Source organism: Chamaea fasciata, unplaced genomic scaffold (assembly GCF_029207755.1).
Source record: "Chamaea fasciata isolate MVZ Bird 193981 ecotype frontalis unplaced genomic scaffold, bChaFas1.0.hap1 SCAF_13, whole genome shotgun sequence".
NCBI lineage: Eukaryota > Metazoa > Chordata > Aves > Passeriformes > Sylviidae > Chamaea > Chamaea fasciata.
The window spans coordinates 13451849-13467345 of record NW_027094098.1 but is presented as its reverse complement, the minus strand read 5'-3'; the positions used below and the strand labels follow the sequence as shown (position 1 = coordinate 13467345).

The window sequence follows — 15497 nt, the reverse complement described above, 5'->3', positions numbered from 1 at the left end:
GTGGCCAAAATTACCCGAGCGTGGAGACAAAGAGAGAAGATACAGAGAAATAATTTTGTTGGGTGGAATGGCAGGGGAGTTTTCAGAAATCTGCCATTGATTACAGATGCATAACTGTTTGGTGCAAGGCTTATGTGAGTTGAGATTCATAACTCAGACAAAATATCCAGTGGGTGACTCAGATAATGATAACTCCTTTGTCCTGTGTTTCTCTAGATCAAGCAGTGCAGATAATTATGAACAATGATAATGATTTGGATCTCAGAGAGAATTTGCACAGACAGGCACACACCTATGGGCGATGTGGCTTCCTGCACAATAATTAAGGACGTAGCCAAGGGAAGTGAAATAGAAAATGGATAAAATTATTCCTCTCGAAGAAGATATTTTAGATTTTACACCTGAAAAGTTGCATTGTGTGCCTATAGCAGGTAGCTGGCAGTCTGATTTAGAGCTCGTAGACCTGAGAAAACAGATGGTTTGCATAAACAAGAGCAGGACATTGTGTAGAAATAAACACAAAGGCTACCCCTGATTATGCCAACACGTCACGGAGCGGAGCAGTGGCACACAGAAACACCAGTGCTCTTCTGAAACCTCGAGCTGTGTCAGGACCTCACTGTGCCTGGCTCCCAGGCACGTGGCAGAGCCACCCCATACCTGGGCCAGGACCAGCCAACCAAAACCTACTCAGCTCCCTGTGCCCAGAAGCTCACTGTGTGCTGAGATGGGTCTTGGCAAACCTGCTGAACATCTTCAGCCACGCTGCTCTGAACTGCCATCAGTGGGGCTGCTTCCACCAAGAGTGGAAGTTCGTCCACTGAACTGTAGGAGGTGGAGGCACAGTCCCACAGGGACCTAGTCAAATTCCTCTTGTAAGGATGGGGCTTCACAATCTAACAAGGTTACTTTAAAAAACTTGTTTCTGTGAAAATGCCACTTGTATTTTGCTTCTAGTATCAACACAGCAAGTAAGACTTTCTCACACCCTGCGGCAGCTTCCAGAGGAAAAGTTCAGAGACTTATCATTTCATCAGTTACCATCAATTTAAAGGAGAATTTTGTCATTTCATGTTCCTAAGGCATTTCAGTGGGCTGTCTATGTGGGAGCAGCAGCTGACGTCAGGGAAGACTGTCATCTAGCAACAGGTATATGGGGGAAAACAGCCCACTTATACATCTCCAAACAAGGAAAATACCTCGGAGAGCTTCAAGATCTTTCAAGGCAGTATCTCCATATTTGGAAAAAGCCAACATAGCTGGAATTTTTCTCTACTAACTTGAGCCTCGTGGCTGAAAGTATCCATATATTAACTATTATCCCTGTACAGGTAATAGGTAATATACACAGAGCGAGGTGCTTACAGAGGGTGGTTTGGCTTTCGGTGGCTTGACAGTGTCAAGATCTTCAAATTCACCAGTTTATTCTCATTTAAGATTTTCTGGGCATGATTCAGATTAAGGCCCCTCCATTTGGATGTCTGCATTTTAAACTTCAAAACTGCTCAAGGTGTCCTGAAGCATTTGCCCAGGGGATGCCTTAATCTGCAGTGCCCCTTACCGGGGGCAAGCAGCTCTTAGCAGTCCTGAGTCTGAGCACACCACAGGGAGCACTGCAGTGACAGCAGCATCATGTTCCTCACAAAGCTGCTGTGGTCTCACAGCCTGGCTTACTCTAGTCAATGGAAATGTCCCCAAAAGACAATGTTCTGTTCCCAGTCACTTTCTGCTGTGTGCCAGAATGGCTGCTGGAGAAGCACTGGTGCACCTGCTGCCCTGACAGTACCTGCTGCCTGAGCAGTTTTAATGGAACTTCTTCAGCCTACAATACAATTCGTGTGAATGCACTCCAGTCTTAATGGACTGACCATCAGAACATGTCTGGGCAACAGGGAAGAACCACTGTCTCAACAACACACACTGCAGCGTGGAAGATGAAGCTTTCTGCTGGTTTCTCTTATCCGAGAAAAAGATTGTCACAATTACAGTAAAAATACTACACATTGGCCAAAGAAGTTTCTGTCTGAAGGGAGAATTTGTCTCCTCCCAGTGCCTAGTAGACATAATCCCCTGGGTTTATGCTGTGCTAGAGTCCAGCTCAGTCCAGCCTCCCCTTCCCCTCCAAGGAGGTACCACACGAGAGCAGGCATGGTGGGACCACTGAACTGACTGCCACAAGCAGTCCCAACAGGCATTTGTTCCTCTTGGTTTCAGAATAGGAAGAATGGAGTTCTCCAGCTATTTAAGTATTTCTGTGAAAACTTATCACTGGTAGTCTAAGATTAAAACCTGTCACCTCCTTTGCCCTAAAGGAGAAGGATGGCTTCTTGCTAAGGACGTGAGGTGACCAGGACGTGCATTTTAGTCTCCAACAGACAGGAGAGGGGACAATAGCACGTTTTCTTTATTTTCAGTGGTACAGCATCAGACTGCAAGGCAAACTGCCTAACGCTTTCTGCAGGAACGTAATAGCTGACCTTTTCTACTAGTTCCCATGGGTACTTTGAAAGACTCTTTCTAGAAATAAGTCACACATGTCTACTGAATAAAATCAAGGAAAATATAACTGGAAGCACTTTTTCCTAGCACTTCACTTTGCTAGGAAGCAAGTTTCTTCAGTGCCTCAGAAAAGGCTCTGAACATTTTTTTGTAAAATGAACCTAATTAGCTACAGATTGAATCCCAGACCAAAGATGCAGATACAGAATATGATGAGGAAACTTAAAACACCTTCAAGAAACCAGTACAAGCCTTTGACAGACTGAGGTCAATATAACATTTTTGGTATCTTAATCCTGCCTGTGAGACTGACCATCAACAGACAAGGCAGCGGCTGCAAAGGCCACAGTAACACCAAGCTGCTCTCTGTCATCACAGCTTCAAGGCAGCTGCATCCTGCACTTAATAATTCCCAGGGGAAATGCCTCATGAAGAGAGAATAGCACTATACTCTGCTTCCAGCATCACTCTCACTATAGCTGAGAGAAGAATCTGACCTTTGGTAACTTTATTAATACCAAATTAACAGATGGCTTTGGACGTTACTTTGAGATTGTTTGCTTTTCCCTGTGTCTCACTGTCCTTTCTGAAACCCCCAGATTTCACCTCTACACACAGTGAAAGTGGGGGCAAGGCCCCCCGTCTCAAGAGAGCAGTGGAGCTGAGTATCCCTTCTCTGCAACCTGCCCTGATGGAGCAGCTGGTTTCACCCTGGATACAATGTCTCAGTGTTTTCAAGACTTGTTACTCATGTTTTTGACATTTTGCAAAGGTTATTCTGAAATTTCTATTAAAACAAAGTGGGAGAGGTGCCTACGGAAAAATACAGCACTGGCACTCGGAGCCCCATTACAAAGCACATTAAATTAAATGAAGCAGCACCGATACAACAAATTTCTACCAAAACCCCACGATTTTTCACAAGCACAACCTTCTCTTCTTCATGGAATTAAACCAGACTCCAAGCAGTACAAACACAGGAGATTAAGCCCGTCTTACCTGGAATAGGTATAATGGGAATACTTTCATTGGGGACCACACGGGGGGAACTGCTGTCCTCCACATAGAAATGAGCAGTCTGAAAACACTTTCTGTTGAAGAAAAAAGAAAAAAAAATATTCAGGGCGTAAAAAACTGCTCTCTGAAAAAACTTTTGCACATGTTCTGTTTCTCTGTGTCTGTTCCATACTTTCAGATGTTATAATTTAAAAACACTGATAGAGGAAAACATATTTGTTTTCTACAATTACAATCCTAATTCCAGATTCTGGTGTGCTCTCATTCACTGACATCTGACATCCACCCATCATAAATGCCTCTATACATTATTGCTAAAGTACTATTGAATATGAAATTATCATCATAAAAGTTAGTGGCTGCAAAACAGGTTCCAAATACATCATTCAGAAAGAAACTCCGCACACAAGAAACACATTCAGCATACAATTCAAGCCTAAATCCACCTAAGACACTCAATTTCCAGGGAAAATACACTTACTGTAAAAGTTTCTGCTGTGTAACAACCACCAGTAATACAGCATCTGTAAATGCTGCGTATCATGATATTCTGCTATGAAAGTTATCCTTCAAACATTAAGGTCTTTTGTTTGTTTGCTTTTTAACACTAATGCCATATAACCTTTATCCCATCCTCCTCCTGCAAACTTGTATTACATATGCTGGCACACAAAAATCCAATAGACACTTCCCTTGGGCCCTAGGACTCCTCTCTAAAAAGGCCTACAATGAAGAGCAGAACTTAAATCCACCTGACTCTTTTTTACCTGTATTTAATGCAAAGCAGAGAGCACAAGCTGGTCATCACAGAAAAGGTACTGAGCAGAATAACATCAAGAGATCCGGGGAGACTCTGCATGGTGATGTTAACTGAGGCAGGGTTTTCCAACGCCAGCGTCACTGCTCATTGCTGACTTAATGAGCTGCTTGAGGCTGGAACTGAATATTTAATGAGTCTTGCTTGGTGTGAGCAGCTATTGTGGCAGGAGAAGGGTCTGCTCTCATCTGTCGAGGGGCTAAACAATAGCTCCCCAGTGCAGAAAGATCCCCCTCACTGTCGCCCTTCAACTGCTCCTCAACACCTGGGCAAAGTTTGTGGGGGCCTGGTGAACTGTGCCTTCGCCAAGTTGCAGGTTTCCTTGCTCAAACATATTTGCACATGTGGCTTCCAAGCTGCTGCCCTGCAGTTCCTGCAGTTTGCTGCTCTGCAACTCGGGCTTTGTGCTCTCCATGCAGAGCAAAGTCATTTGTGCTCCCTTTGTTTCCAACAGGGAAAGGGAGAAAAAAAGTCACTGAAAACCAAACCACTCTCGTAGGTGAAACTAGGGTTGAAAATTATCACAGGTGCTTACCTTCCATGCATCTGTACTTCCTAGTGCACAGGCACAGTGCTTTGTAACAGAAACACAAGCTATGTACAAGTAAAACTTAAGACAGTCCAGAAGCAGGAGAGAGTGGATTTCACAGCATGGAGTCACTGTTTGGGAGCAGCTTTCTATTTTCAGGCATGACGGCTTGCATTCTGCTGAAGTCATATATTTAGTGAGTATACTTTTGTTAAGAAACACCATAAGGTGAATTCACACATGAGGATGCAAGATGTGCAATAGTCTCACAGCATTTAAAGACATGGGTTGAACTCCCCCCGCCTCACCACTTGCTCCCTGTTCTCATTTTTTTTTGGCAGCCTTTATTTTGGACAATGCACACCCTGGGGGCACGCAGCAGAATAAATCAGTCACACATAAAGAAGAAACTATGAATATGAAACAGGCAAAATGTTCCTGATTTTGATGTATTTGAGGCTCTTTCCCCTGAGTCAATACTACAGAAATCCTTGAATGGCTTCTCCTGGTAATGAAGGCCTTAAAAAAGTGTTTGATAAAAAAACAGACCTTTATATAGGGATTTACAGGATATTTTTAAAGCTGATGATATTGAGGGAAAGCTATTTTTTTTTTTGTTAATTTGATATTTTATACTCTCGGAGGCTCTGAAAAGCTGGCATTTTGGTTTTTATACACAGTCATAAGATGACTTTTTCTTGATAGCCTCAAAACATGTAAATGTGTCAGATAATCTCACTGTGCAATATTTTAAGGCCCATGATGGCAACAGCTGAATACCCAGCCCAGTGCAACTCTGCTGAGCACAATGTTGGATTAACAATGTATTAAATTAACATTTCACATAGTAACATTTGCTACAATCATTAATGTAATTAAAACTTCTGCATTGTAGTCCTGGAAGAATTTCTGCAGCTGTTTTGCAAAGGCAGACACCTTAGACTTTGACTAAAGGTTTTCTCAAGTCACAAACATCACACTCTTGTCTAATGTACATATGTAATGCAGCACTTTCATTACTTTACAATAATGGATAGTGGCATGTTACGTGAAGACATGTCTCTCAAACTCTCGTGTTTTTTCACCCTTGTTTGTAATAGCTGTAAATATCCTAAGTGTAGCCTCTACAGCTGAGCTTACTGCACCTAGGCCATTGCATCCCTGTCCCAGTGATTCCTTCTGTGCCTCAGATCTTTAAAAGGTCTTTTATGGATTTAATGAATTTGCTGGATGATTTTTCCAGCAAGTTCTGCTTCCTGGGTCTATTTCCCATTCTGGCATCTTTCCTCTGTGCAGCTCCAGGAGGGAACACGTCTCAGAGTGCCAGGCAGATGACTCCAGTTCGGATAATGTCCATTCTTCCTGAGTAAGGAAACACCTGGCCCCAAGCAGAGCCTTCTGGAAACTCATGTCTGGTTTGTAGTAATAAATACTGATAGCTGCCACCAAGGCTACTGAGAGGCATTTCAGACAATTCAGTATCTGCCTCCTCCTCCAGTTTAGGATGCTCCTTTCTACCCCTTGGCATTTCCCCTCCCCATTACCTTTTCCTCCAGATACAAACCTTAAGTGGCAGCAGTTGCTAAGGCTACAAGAAGCTGCAGTAAATCTGAGTGTATATATGGGGAGGGCTGGATAAAGGAAAAGGATAGAGCAGGAAATTGCTTGTTTCGAGCCACCGGAGAGGGGAGAGAGGGGAGTGGATGCAGGGCTACACAAGGTTCAAATCTACACCTATTTTCACATGAGCACTTCAGTCTGTAACTTTTAACCCCAGTGTGTACACACGGGCAGGTGCTTGCATATCTGTGCCCATTTGCTCAGGAAACCACCACTATCAGCAGAAAAAAACAACAGGCCTTTCTTCCTAATAGAAGCAGTCCATAGTGAATGCACAACTGGGATTTGTCATGGCATAAATGATTATTAAAATCTTAACAACTGAAACACTAATTTTAGAATAATTATTGTATTTATGCAGCAGTGGCTGAGAAAAACAAATCACAACCTTGATTCACTTCTGAAAGATTTTGGGGAGCCGTATCTTTTCTGGGAAATACCGAAGAGTCTGTTATCTCTGAAATGAGCCCGTGAGCAGTGAAGCACACCATTTTCTCTAGCCCCATATGTTTTTGTGGCTCTCTTTCCCTGGGGTACAATAACTGTGTGAGATTGTGGTGATCAGACACACAGTTGTCACATATGGACCCAAATGCAGAAGTAAAACACTGCAAGATTAGCATCTCCCCAGAGAAGCAGCACAGGCAGGGTCTGGAATGCAAAGACAGTGTGAGGGAGAACATCCCCCTGGCCAGAATCTTTTTGCAGAGATACTGGCTGTGAGTTACTAAAGCAAGCTAGCAGGATGCAAAGTCCAGAGCAGCGGAACCTTATTGCTAAGATGAAAGCATAAAAATATGCCAAAAGATGGTCCTGATTAGCTGGGTTAAATGCTTGTTCCATCTCTGTGGAGCAAAGCACCAGATTAACTTCTGTGTAAGAGATGCCTTGTGAGATTTTGACACTCCAAACAGGTTTCTTTGGTTATTAGTTACTAAAGCTCAAACAGCTTCTTCTTTACACTCCTCTAAAATCAAGAGGGAGAACTAGCTCATGTAATGGCCTGACAGTATGGATGCATTTTATTTTCATGTAGAAGGTAGTGCCTCAGTGTAAATCCTGCCTCCAGTGCAAACACAACTCAGCTGCAGACAATGGGAGTGCTGGGAATTGCTCCGAGGGCACTGCCTGCCCTTTACTCCTCCGTACTGGGTCTAGCACAGGCAGCATCCCCTGATCTGTGATGACAGGCAGGATCTGTGGGATCTGTGTCCACTGGAGCACCCAGGGCAGGGAGAGGAGGAGCCAGCATTGTGGTGAGGGACAAGTGATTGCCTCTGCACTGGCTGGCTGGAACCACCAGAGCAGTGGCTGAACGCAGGAAAAACCAAAGGGGAATGTTTCTCATTCTGGGGACACCCCAGAGCCATGCCCTGCCTGACGCTGAAGCAACCAGCACATTCATTGCTCCTTGTTCACTTGTCCTTCTTCCAGGTGCTCATGTTGGCTGGAGCAGTGCGTATTCCCTCTCCAAGGCCAGCCAGGTTTATATTACTTTATTTCTGTACTAGCATCTGGGAGCTCTAGGCTCTCTTCCTGGGTCATTACCTGCTAAAGCATGACCAATTCAGGGGCAGATGGGCTGAAAGGGTCCTGCAGGTCTACTACTGTCAGAGCAGGGCAAATCTTGTCCTTCAGGCACCCTCCCTCCAGAAACAGCCTTCCACAGACATATATTTGTTAACAAAGAGGCCAATAGTCCCTGCGGCCATCCTACTTTTACACACATTTTTTTAGCTGGTGGGAAGAACGGGAAAGATGGAATAAGAGTCAGATTAGGATCTGTAAGGGACCTCTAAACCAGGCTGCACAGGACATGGCTTAGTCTTTACCAAATGCAACCTGGATACAGGCATTCATTCCCCATGCTCCTCCATCATGGGGGTGTCTGCAACTAACTCCTAAACAAGGACGTAAAGACAGGAAACAATCCCCTTTCACTACCTCTGTACATTCATTCTCACTTTCAATAGAAGAAAAGCTGCTTCAGATTCCCATTGAACTGTTTTGCATGTTTTTCAGGAGACACAATTGAGATTGGTTTCTGCTGGCACCAAAACCAGAGTATGTATGCAGTCAAGTGTACTAGTAACACATGGCTCTGCACTTTAAACTAGCTTCACTATTCCTTGGCAAGCATTTGTCACTGTCAGAATTGGCAATGACTCCTCAGAAAAGAGCACAGACTTCAGAACAACAGAAGTGCTGCAAATCATGACCATGTCACCAGCAGAGCAGTGGATGGGAGCCTGGACAACAGCTGTCTGCAGTCTGCACTGCTCTAGCTGGGGTCATCAGTCACTGATTTTTATGAGCAATAAAACTGACTCAAGCGTTAAGAAGAAAAAGAGGAGAGAAAACCACATGAAAAAAGCTGATCTTATGAATATGAATAAGTGACCAGCATGGAGCAGTGATATTACATTCATTTTATCAGGGAGGCATCTGCACTTGCTATTTTTGGCCAGAAAATGGCTTATATTGCCCTAATTTTCTAGTTATTTTCCTTCACAGGTCTTAATACTTAATGACCAGAATTCAAAAGCCAAGTTATAATAGAACCTGTGCCATGCTGGAGCAGTAAGGCACTGAATGCTGACCGAACTGGAGCTGCTGGAGGATGTACAAAGCAGGAATGCATAAAAACCAGGAGAATAAAAGAAAGCTGATAAAGGAGGAAAATTTCCCCACAGTAATGCTGATTTTCCAGCAGATCCCTCCTGAAGACCATTTGTCTTTTCCCCACAAAGCAGTTTCTGCCTGAAATATTCTTTATTTCTTTATAGCAGTGTTAAGCATCACACAGACCTGCTACCTGGAGAGGTCTGGATGGTAATGGGTAGGTTTCAGAAGTGCATGGCATGCCAAGCCCTTGGCACGTTATCCTAGACAGAACAGTGAAATGTGGACTGTCTCTTTCAGGGGACTTCCTCTGGGCAAGGAGAAGTACTTTTTCACATTAGGGAGTTGACTCAGATCCACAAAAGACTCCAAATGCTGATCACCTGTCCATCCACAATATTCGCTAGTATCATAGGGAAATAAAGACAGGAAAAAGGCTGGGAAATGGCAGATGGACAGTAAAAAAAGAAGGTGGACAAGACTTCAAGACAGTATTTGTGCTGAAGAATGCACCACTAGTAAAACTGTCCAGTTGAAAAACTAATCTGCGAACAAGACCAGGGATTTCTGACACGAAATGACAGCTAATTTAATATTTATGGCCTAAATTTGCCAGCTGACTACACAGCTCTCCACAAAATTAAAAATCCTCTTCTCCCAGACCTCTCCTGCACCAGGGCCCAGACACCCATTTATATCACACACAGTATTGAACTCAGGCATTATGTGAGACATCACGATTTTTAGAAGGGTATTCAAATAATTAAACAGTTAAGAAATTACAACACTCCCAGATGGGCTGCCTTCATGTCCTCCCCCTTCATCAGCTGTGCAACCACAGAGCACCCAGGTGGCCAGTGCAGAAATGCACTTAGAAAGCTCTTTAATTGCAAATCATGTGGATAAGTCTTAGTTTAACTCAACACAAACGTTTTCCACGCTTCCTTGTCCCATCACCCTGGTGTCCCTGGAGAACAGTGAAGGCAATGGTGAAACCTTATTTGTGATGACACTTGGCCCTGTGACACTTGGTAGCTAATTACTCTCCTGGTGACCTCTGACAGGGCCAGAGGCACCAAACCTTCTGCTCCTGCTTTAATCAATACTCACAACAGCTGCCTTGGATACACTCAGCAATTTTACAGATGACTGAATGGGTTTACTCATCAGTATTTTCTACTGCTGGAGAACAAGCTTCTTGGTTATATGTATTATCACTCAGAACTTTAATGTCTTCAGGCAAAAATAGGGTAGACATACCTCTAGGTGGTATCTTAAAATGGTTTAAAATTAGGCATAGCTTTAAAAACCAAAGGAAAGCCTGACCATGTTAATTTTCTTCTCCCTGAGCCAACTATTTATGTAATGCAACATTCATAACAAAGGCTAGAAAATTACAGAGGAAAACAAAGACATGACTTTTCCAATCAAATAATACCTCAGGCACTTCCTATAAAATGTGTGCTTCCAATGCCCAAAACATCATGTAATATTAAAAAGGAGACTTAAAACTTTCACAAAAGAAAGCTGAATTTAAGCAAGTGAAGAGCTGTTCCATAATCACAAGAGCCACAGCAATCAATGAAGATTGCCTCTTACTAGAGAGGAGCTTTGAGCACCTCCAAAATCTCAAAATTTGGTATATTTGATATTATCATTTCAGGACATGAATTCCTTTCGGGATGATGAATCTTAGGAAAAAAAAAAGAATAAAAACAAGGTCAGACAGTGGGACGTTAAAATGCAGGTAATTTTAAATGCAAAGTGTAATTCCTCTGGATGGGACACAGTGTTATAAGACAACCAAAAGATAGATGATCCAACCTAGGAGAGGACTACAGAAACAGAGAAACAGCAGTCTCTCTTTCGAATATTCACATAAATGTCCCTAATTACGCCCACCTAATTACTCTCAAAACGGGAGAGCTCTGCTATTTCCTTTACAAAAAATATTCTTTTCTTCCTCCAAATGGGACATCAAGACATTCAACTGACAGATATTTTAGGTATCCCAAGGCTGGAATCCAACATAAAAGTCTCGTAAAAATTTAAGCACAGCTTGTTCCTCCGTTTTGATGTCCCTGCCCATCTTCAGGCAGAAATGCCAGTTTGTTAAATACAATGAAGTACTCAGTGGGAAGCTTCATCTTTCCAGCACATGTGTCCATGTGCACCTGGACAAAAGCTGCATGGAAGAACTAGGAAGAATTCCCAACACTGCTGGACGTAATTCATGTTTAGCTTATCTGGGGCCAAGATAAATATTAAAAGAGTGTTTATTTTCTTTTACTCCGAATCACTGATTATTTGGAGGGTGGGCTTTTTTCACTGGCCACTTCAGCAAGAAATAGCTACTTAAAAAATTTCATGGTTTCTCTGTTAACTCTGTTTAAAACCCAGTCAGAAATGGCATTACACCTTTGGAAGCACAGCACAAAGGAAAAGAAAAGAGCAGCTGGCACCAAGAGCAGAGGAGCAAATTATTTAGTACCTGGTAGATAATAGGAACACTGAAAATACACTACTTAGTGCTGGTGCTATAACAGGGCTTTGTCCATCACCTCATCATGCTAATATAGACAGACTGGGTGGCAGCCAGCTGGTTCTTCCTCCCCACCCATCCCGCTGAAAGCAAAGATTTGTAAGGCTCCCAATAATAAACCTGGACAGAAATCTTGAGGATCATTAAGCTCGCTATCAATCAACCCATTTGGAGATTTGCTTCTTGCAGTTGCTGATGCTAATCAGGGCCTGAGTCGAGAGCTCTGGGGAAGCCTGGAGTATGCGTCTCAGGAATTGCTTTAATGACTTTCTTGCATTCAAAGGTTAACAAATGTGACAAGGAAACATAAATATCAGGGCAACACACTGCCAACCACTGAGCCAGACCACTGAAAGTTGCCATGCTGTGTACTGTGCTGCAGTAGGAGGAATACATCCCTACCTCACTCTGGAGAGACACCCCAGTGAGACCCAGGGACCTGTCTCTGATGCCAGGGAGACACACAGGTACTGAGAGCTTGGACTGCTCCAGCATTCCTTCTCTGCTGGGCTTCTTATCTTGGGCACAGCTCTGCACTAACAGAGCTGTGCTGTGCAGTAGCATTTGCTGAAGTGGCTTCTGGTTAAATCAGGCAGCCACAGCATGGTGTGAACATCCCCACTGGGCTCCCTCCACCAGCCACCGCAGACCCACATCAATTAACATATCACAGTGAAAAGTCCCCACATCAGCAGGACCCCTCCAGTAGCACCTGCCTTAAACTACTGTATTTTCTGTGAGAGTGTTTCTACAAAATAAATAGCATCAACAACAACAATAACATAAACAAATCCCAAGATAATTAAACTACAAGAAAAATCTCATTAACACCAAAAAATCAGACAGCAGCTTTAAGTATTGTCTTAGGTTACAGTATAAGATTTATTCTATCACCATCTCCATAAGCTGTTAAGACCCAGTGGGGCAGTGTTCTTTATATCTTCCATGACTCATCCCTGACAACCCCCTCCAAGGGATATCTTCTATTAATGGGCAATCAAGACCTTATTGAATGACTCAAAAAAATTACATCATCCCGTTGTGAGATGCTCTGCCCCGGGGGAGGAACCAAACATTCCTGCCTGGATATAATCTGAGATTTGGAACATTATGAGCAAGACTACCTTCTGGACTCCCAGAGGACAAGAGCTCCATAACCACCACTGGACTAGAGGAAGACCAGAGCCTTCTACAGGATCACCACTTCAACAGAACCACACCTATCACTCCAACAGGACTGCAGCCACCATTTAATCAGACTGCCACCACCCCCCTGACCAACAGGGTGTCAGGTTGTATCCTGACTCTGTCAGTTTAAGTCAGTGCTTTCTGTTTTTATTTTAATTTTCTTATGAAATTACTACAATTTCTGACCTGGAGGCTCTCACTGGTTTGTTTTCAAACAAGTATAAGAATACACAGGCATAATAAAAATGCACAGGAAACAAAAACAATGGATGTTTTAAACTACCATGTCCACAGACCAAATAAGCCATAAGAAAAATTCTAGAAATATTATAAGCAAGTAACCGAGGTAGAATCCACTATACCATGAGGCAGAGGGGACTGGAAGCATGATCCTGAGAGTGCATGAAATAAAGAGGAGTTCCCTTTTCTAAATATTTATTAAGAAAAGGATATCTTGGAAATTTCTATAACTCATTCAAAGCTTCTTGAATTTTAGTACCAAGGACATACACATTTATTACACAAAAAGGATTCAAAGTACAAGGCATATAAGAAAAGCTACCACAATCTCTATTAGCAGGCTTCTAATTACATCGAAGAGCCAAGAATTGAAAAATTATAAAGTAACAAGATGCAGAAGTGATTTTCCATTTAAAAAATCAGTTGAAATTATTTTGAAAATTAGAAACAGAGAACCAGAAACTGGTTTCATCCTTATGGCAAACTCTTTTGCACTAAGCACACACTCAGGCAAATAAAACATTGTTCTCCTGTTGTCTTGATCATTGTGTAGAAACAGCTACTAATCACAAGAGCAGAACATTTTGATTCAAGACAAAAGTTCATTGCAGATCAGCAACACAGGAGAAATTCAGTCAACCTCTGTTAATTATTAGAGCCCTTAACACCAGATACAATTTAATATATTTTCTATTTATGGACTGTTCTCTTTATTTGCACTACTTCTAAAGCTTAAACCATTCTTTTATTAAGTTCTTGATTACTTTTCAGCGTTGTAAAATGTAGGACTGGGGAAAAGGAGAAAAAAGGTCCACAAGAACTGCAGTTCACATCTTAGGGAAAATGTGTTTCCTAACATATGAAGAAATGTGCCTGGATGCATGAGGCACTTGCTCAGAAGCAGAAGTAATTAAACACATTTAAACTGCATTTCCTTTTCTTGAAGCTCATGAAGGGCTGTGGCTGCTCTGGCAGTGTCCTGGAGGAATGTAGTAGATGTCTGCTCCCAGGTGAGCTGTTCAGCCCTGGCACCTCTAGCAATCCACATCTATTTTCCTCCTGCTGTATTCATGCATTTCATTTCCATGTTCTGATGTGATCTTTGGTGGCGCTTTGTCTGCCATTAGACTGTGAGCTTGGGAGAAGAAAAGACAGGAGCCATCACCATGGCCAGCCAGACACATCCAGGTGTGCAGCAAAGGGAGATTCCAGTGGGGACTGAGGTCCTGCTGTTAGACCCACCCCAAATATTTTCATCTCTGCTCATATCTGGGAAATGTAGTAACAAGTTTCTGCTTTATTCTAGTGCTTTAATTCAAGGACTTTTGTGAGCTAAAAATGTTGAAAATGCAGACTAAACAGCAGAATATTTTGCCACTATTTCTGGTAGTTTCGTCCCAGACATTTGGTTTCAGATCTGTGATTTCCTGTCGAGAACACACAAGTGTGAAATACTTGTTGATCCGTTTATTCATTTGCCTCCTGGCTGATTGTAGCCATTTTGACAGAATGGATAAATTGACTTGCTCCTTGTTGGTTTTTTTTTTCTCCACACGCTTCTCTATCAGCCTGGAAGCACTGCCCTGGCTATCACTCCTACACCCTCACTTTACATTCTGCACCCTCCTTTTAGAGGCTTGCTAAGCCGATTTCACACAATACCCAGGTTGTCTGAAATGCCACAAACACACTCTTGCTATAGCAGCTTCTGCAACTCCATCTGCCAGATGAAAACAATACATAATATTTAGAGAAATTATTTTTCAACAATTCAAACGCAATGAATACATCACTCTTTATAACACAAGATGTATCTGAGAACTGCACTTGGTTTCTTGAGGCAGGACTTAGCCATTTGTCTACAACACATCTCAGCAAACCTATTTTTCCAAATCATGAACAAAGGCTGCAATTTGGAAAGGGGATAACTCTTGATCATCCTCAGTGAAGAAATGGTAAAGGTAACAGCTTCAAGTGATCAGGCAAAAGCCTGTGACATCAGCAGAAGATTTTCAGTGCAAAGTAATTTCAGAGGGCTAACAAATGAGTCGCTTTTCTCTGACAGACATGTAGCAGGACAGTGCATTAACTGACGTGTCCTTTATTGCAAACATACTGTCTCCCTCCAGAGAGGGAGGGCTGGAGCAATGGGATGCAGCATTGTCAGGAAAAAGCAGAATAATGTGAACTTGGCACCGCATAGTAGCTAAATGTTGATTCATGGAAATTATGAGTCCAGGTCCCAGGCTCCAAATTACACTCCCCTCTTGTATTGCCCCTGTGTGATTATAGCAAGTTTGCATAGAATTTGCTGCTCCCTCTTCTAATTGGATTCCTGCAAAGGGCATTTTGCTGTACCACGCACTTTTCACTTTATATCCTGCTTTAACTCCAAACCCCTCAATTAATATTAAATTCCATTT

The 15497-nt window shown here is 42.6% G+C and overlaps 1 protein-coding gene across 3 annotated transcripts in view; it reads right to left on the bottom strand.

Annotated features, from left to right (window-relative positions):
* PTPRG (protein tyrosine phosphatase receptor type G) overlaps positions 1–15497 on the bottom strand; it is a 391196-nt gene that overhangs the window by 36265 nt on the left and 339434 nt on the right. For all 3 annotated transcript variants that reach the window (XM_066195198.1, XM_066195199.1, XM_066195200.1), the window contains one exon: positions 3499–3590. In XM_066195198.1, the coding sequence (XP_066051295.1) occupies positions 3499–3590 (92 nt within the window). The remainder of the gene's footprint in view (positions 1–3498; positions 3591–15497) is intronic.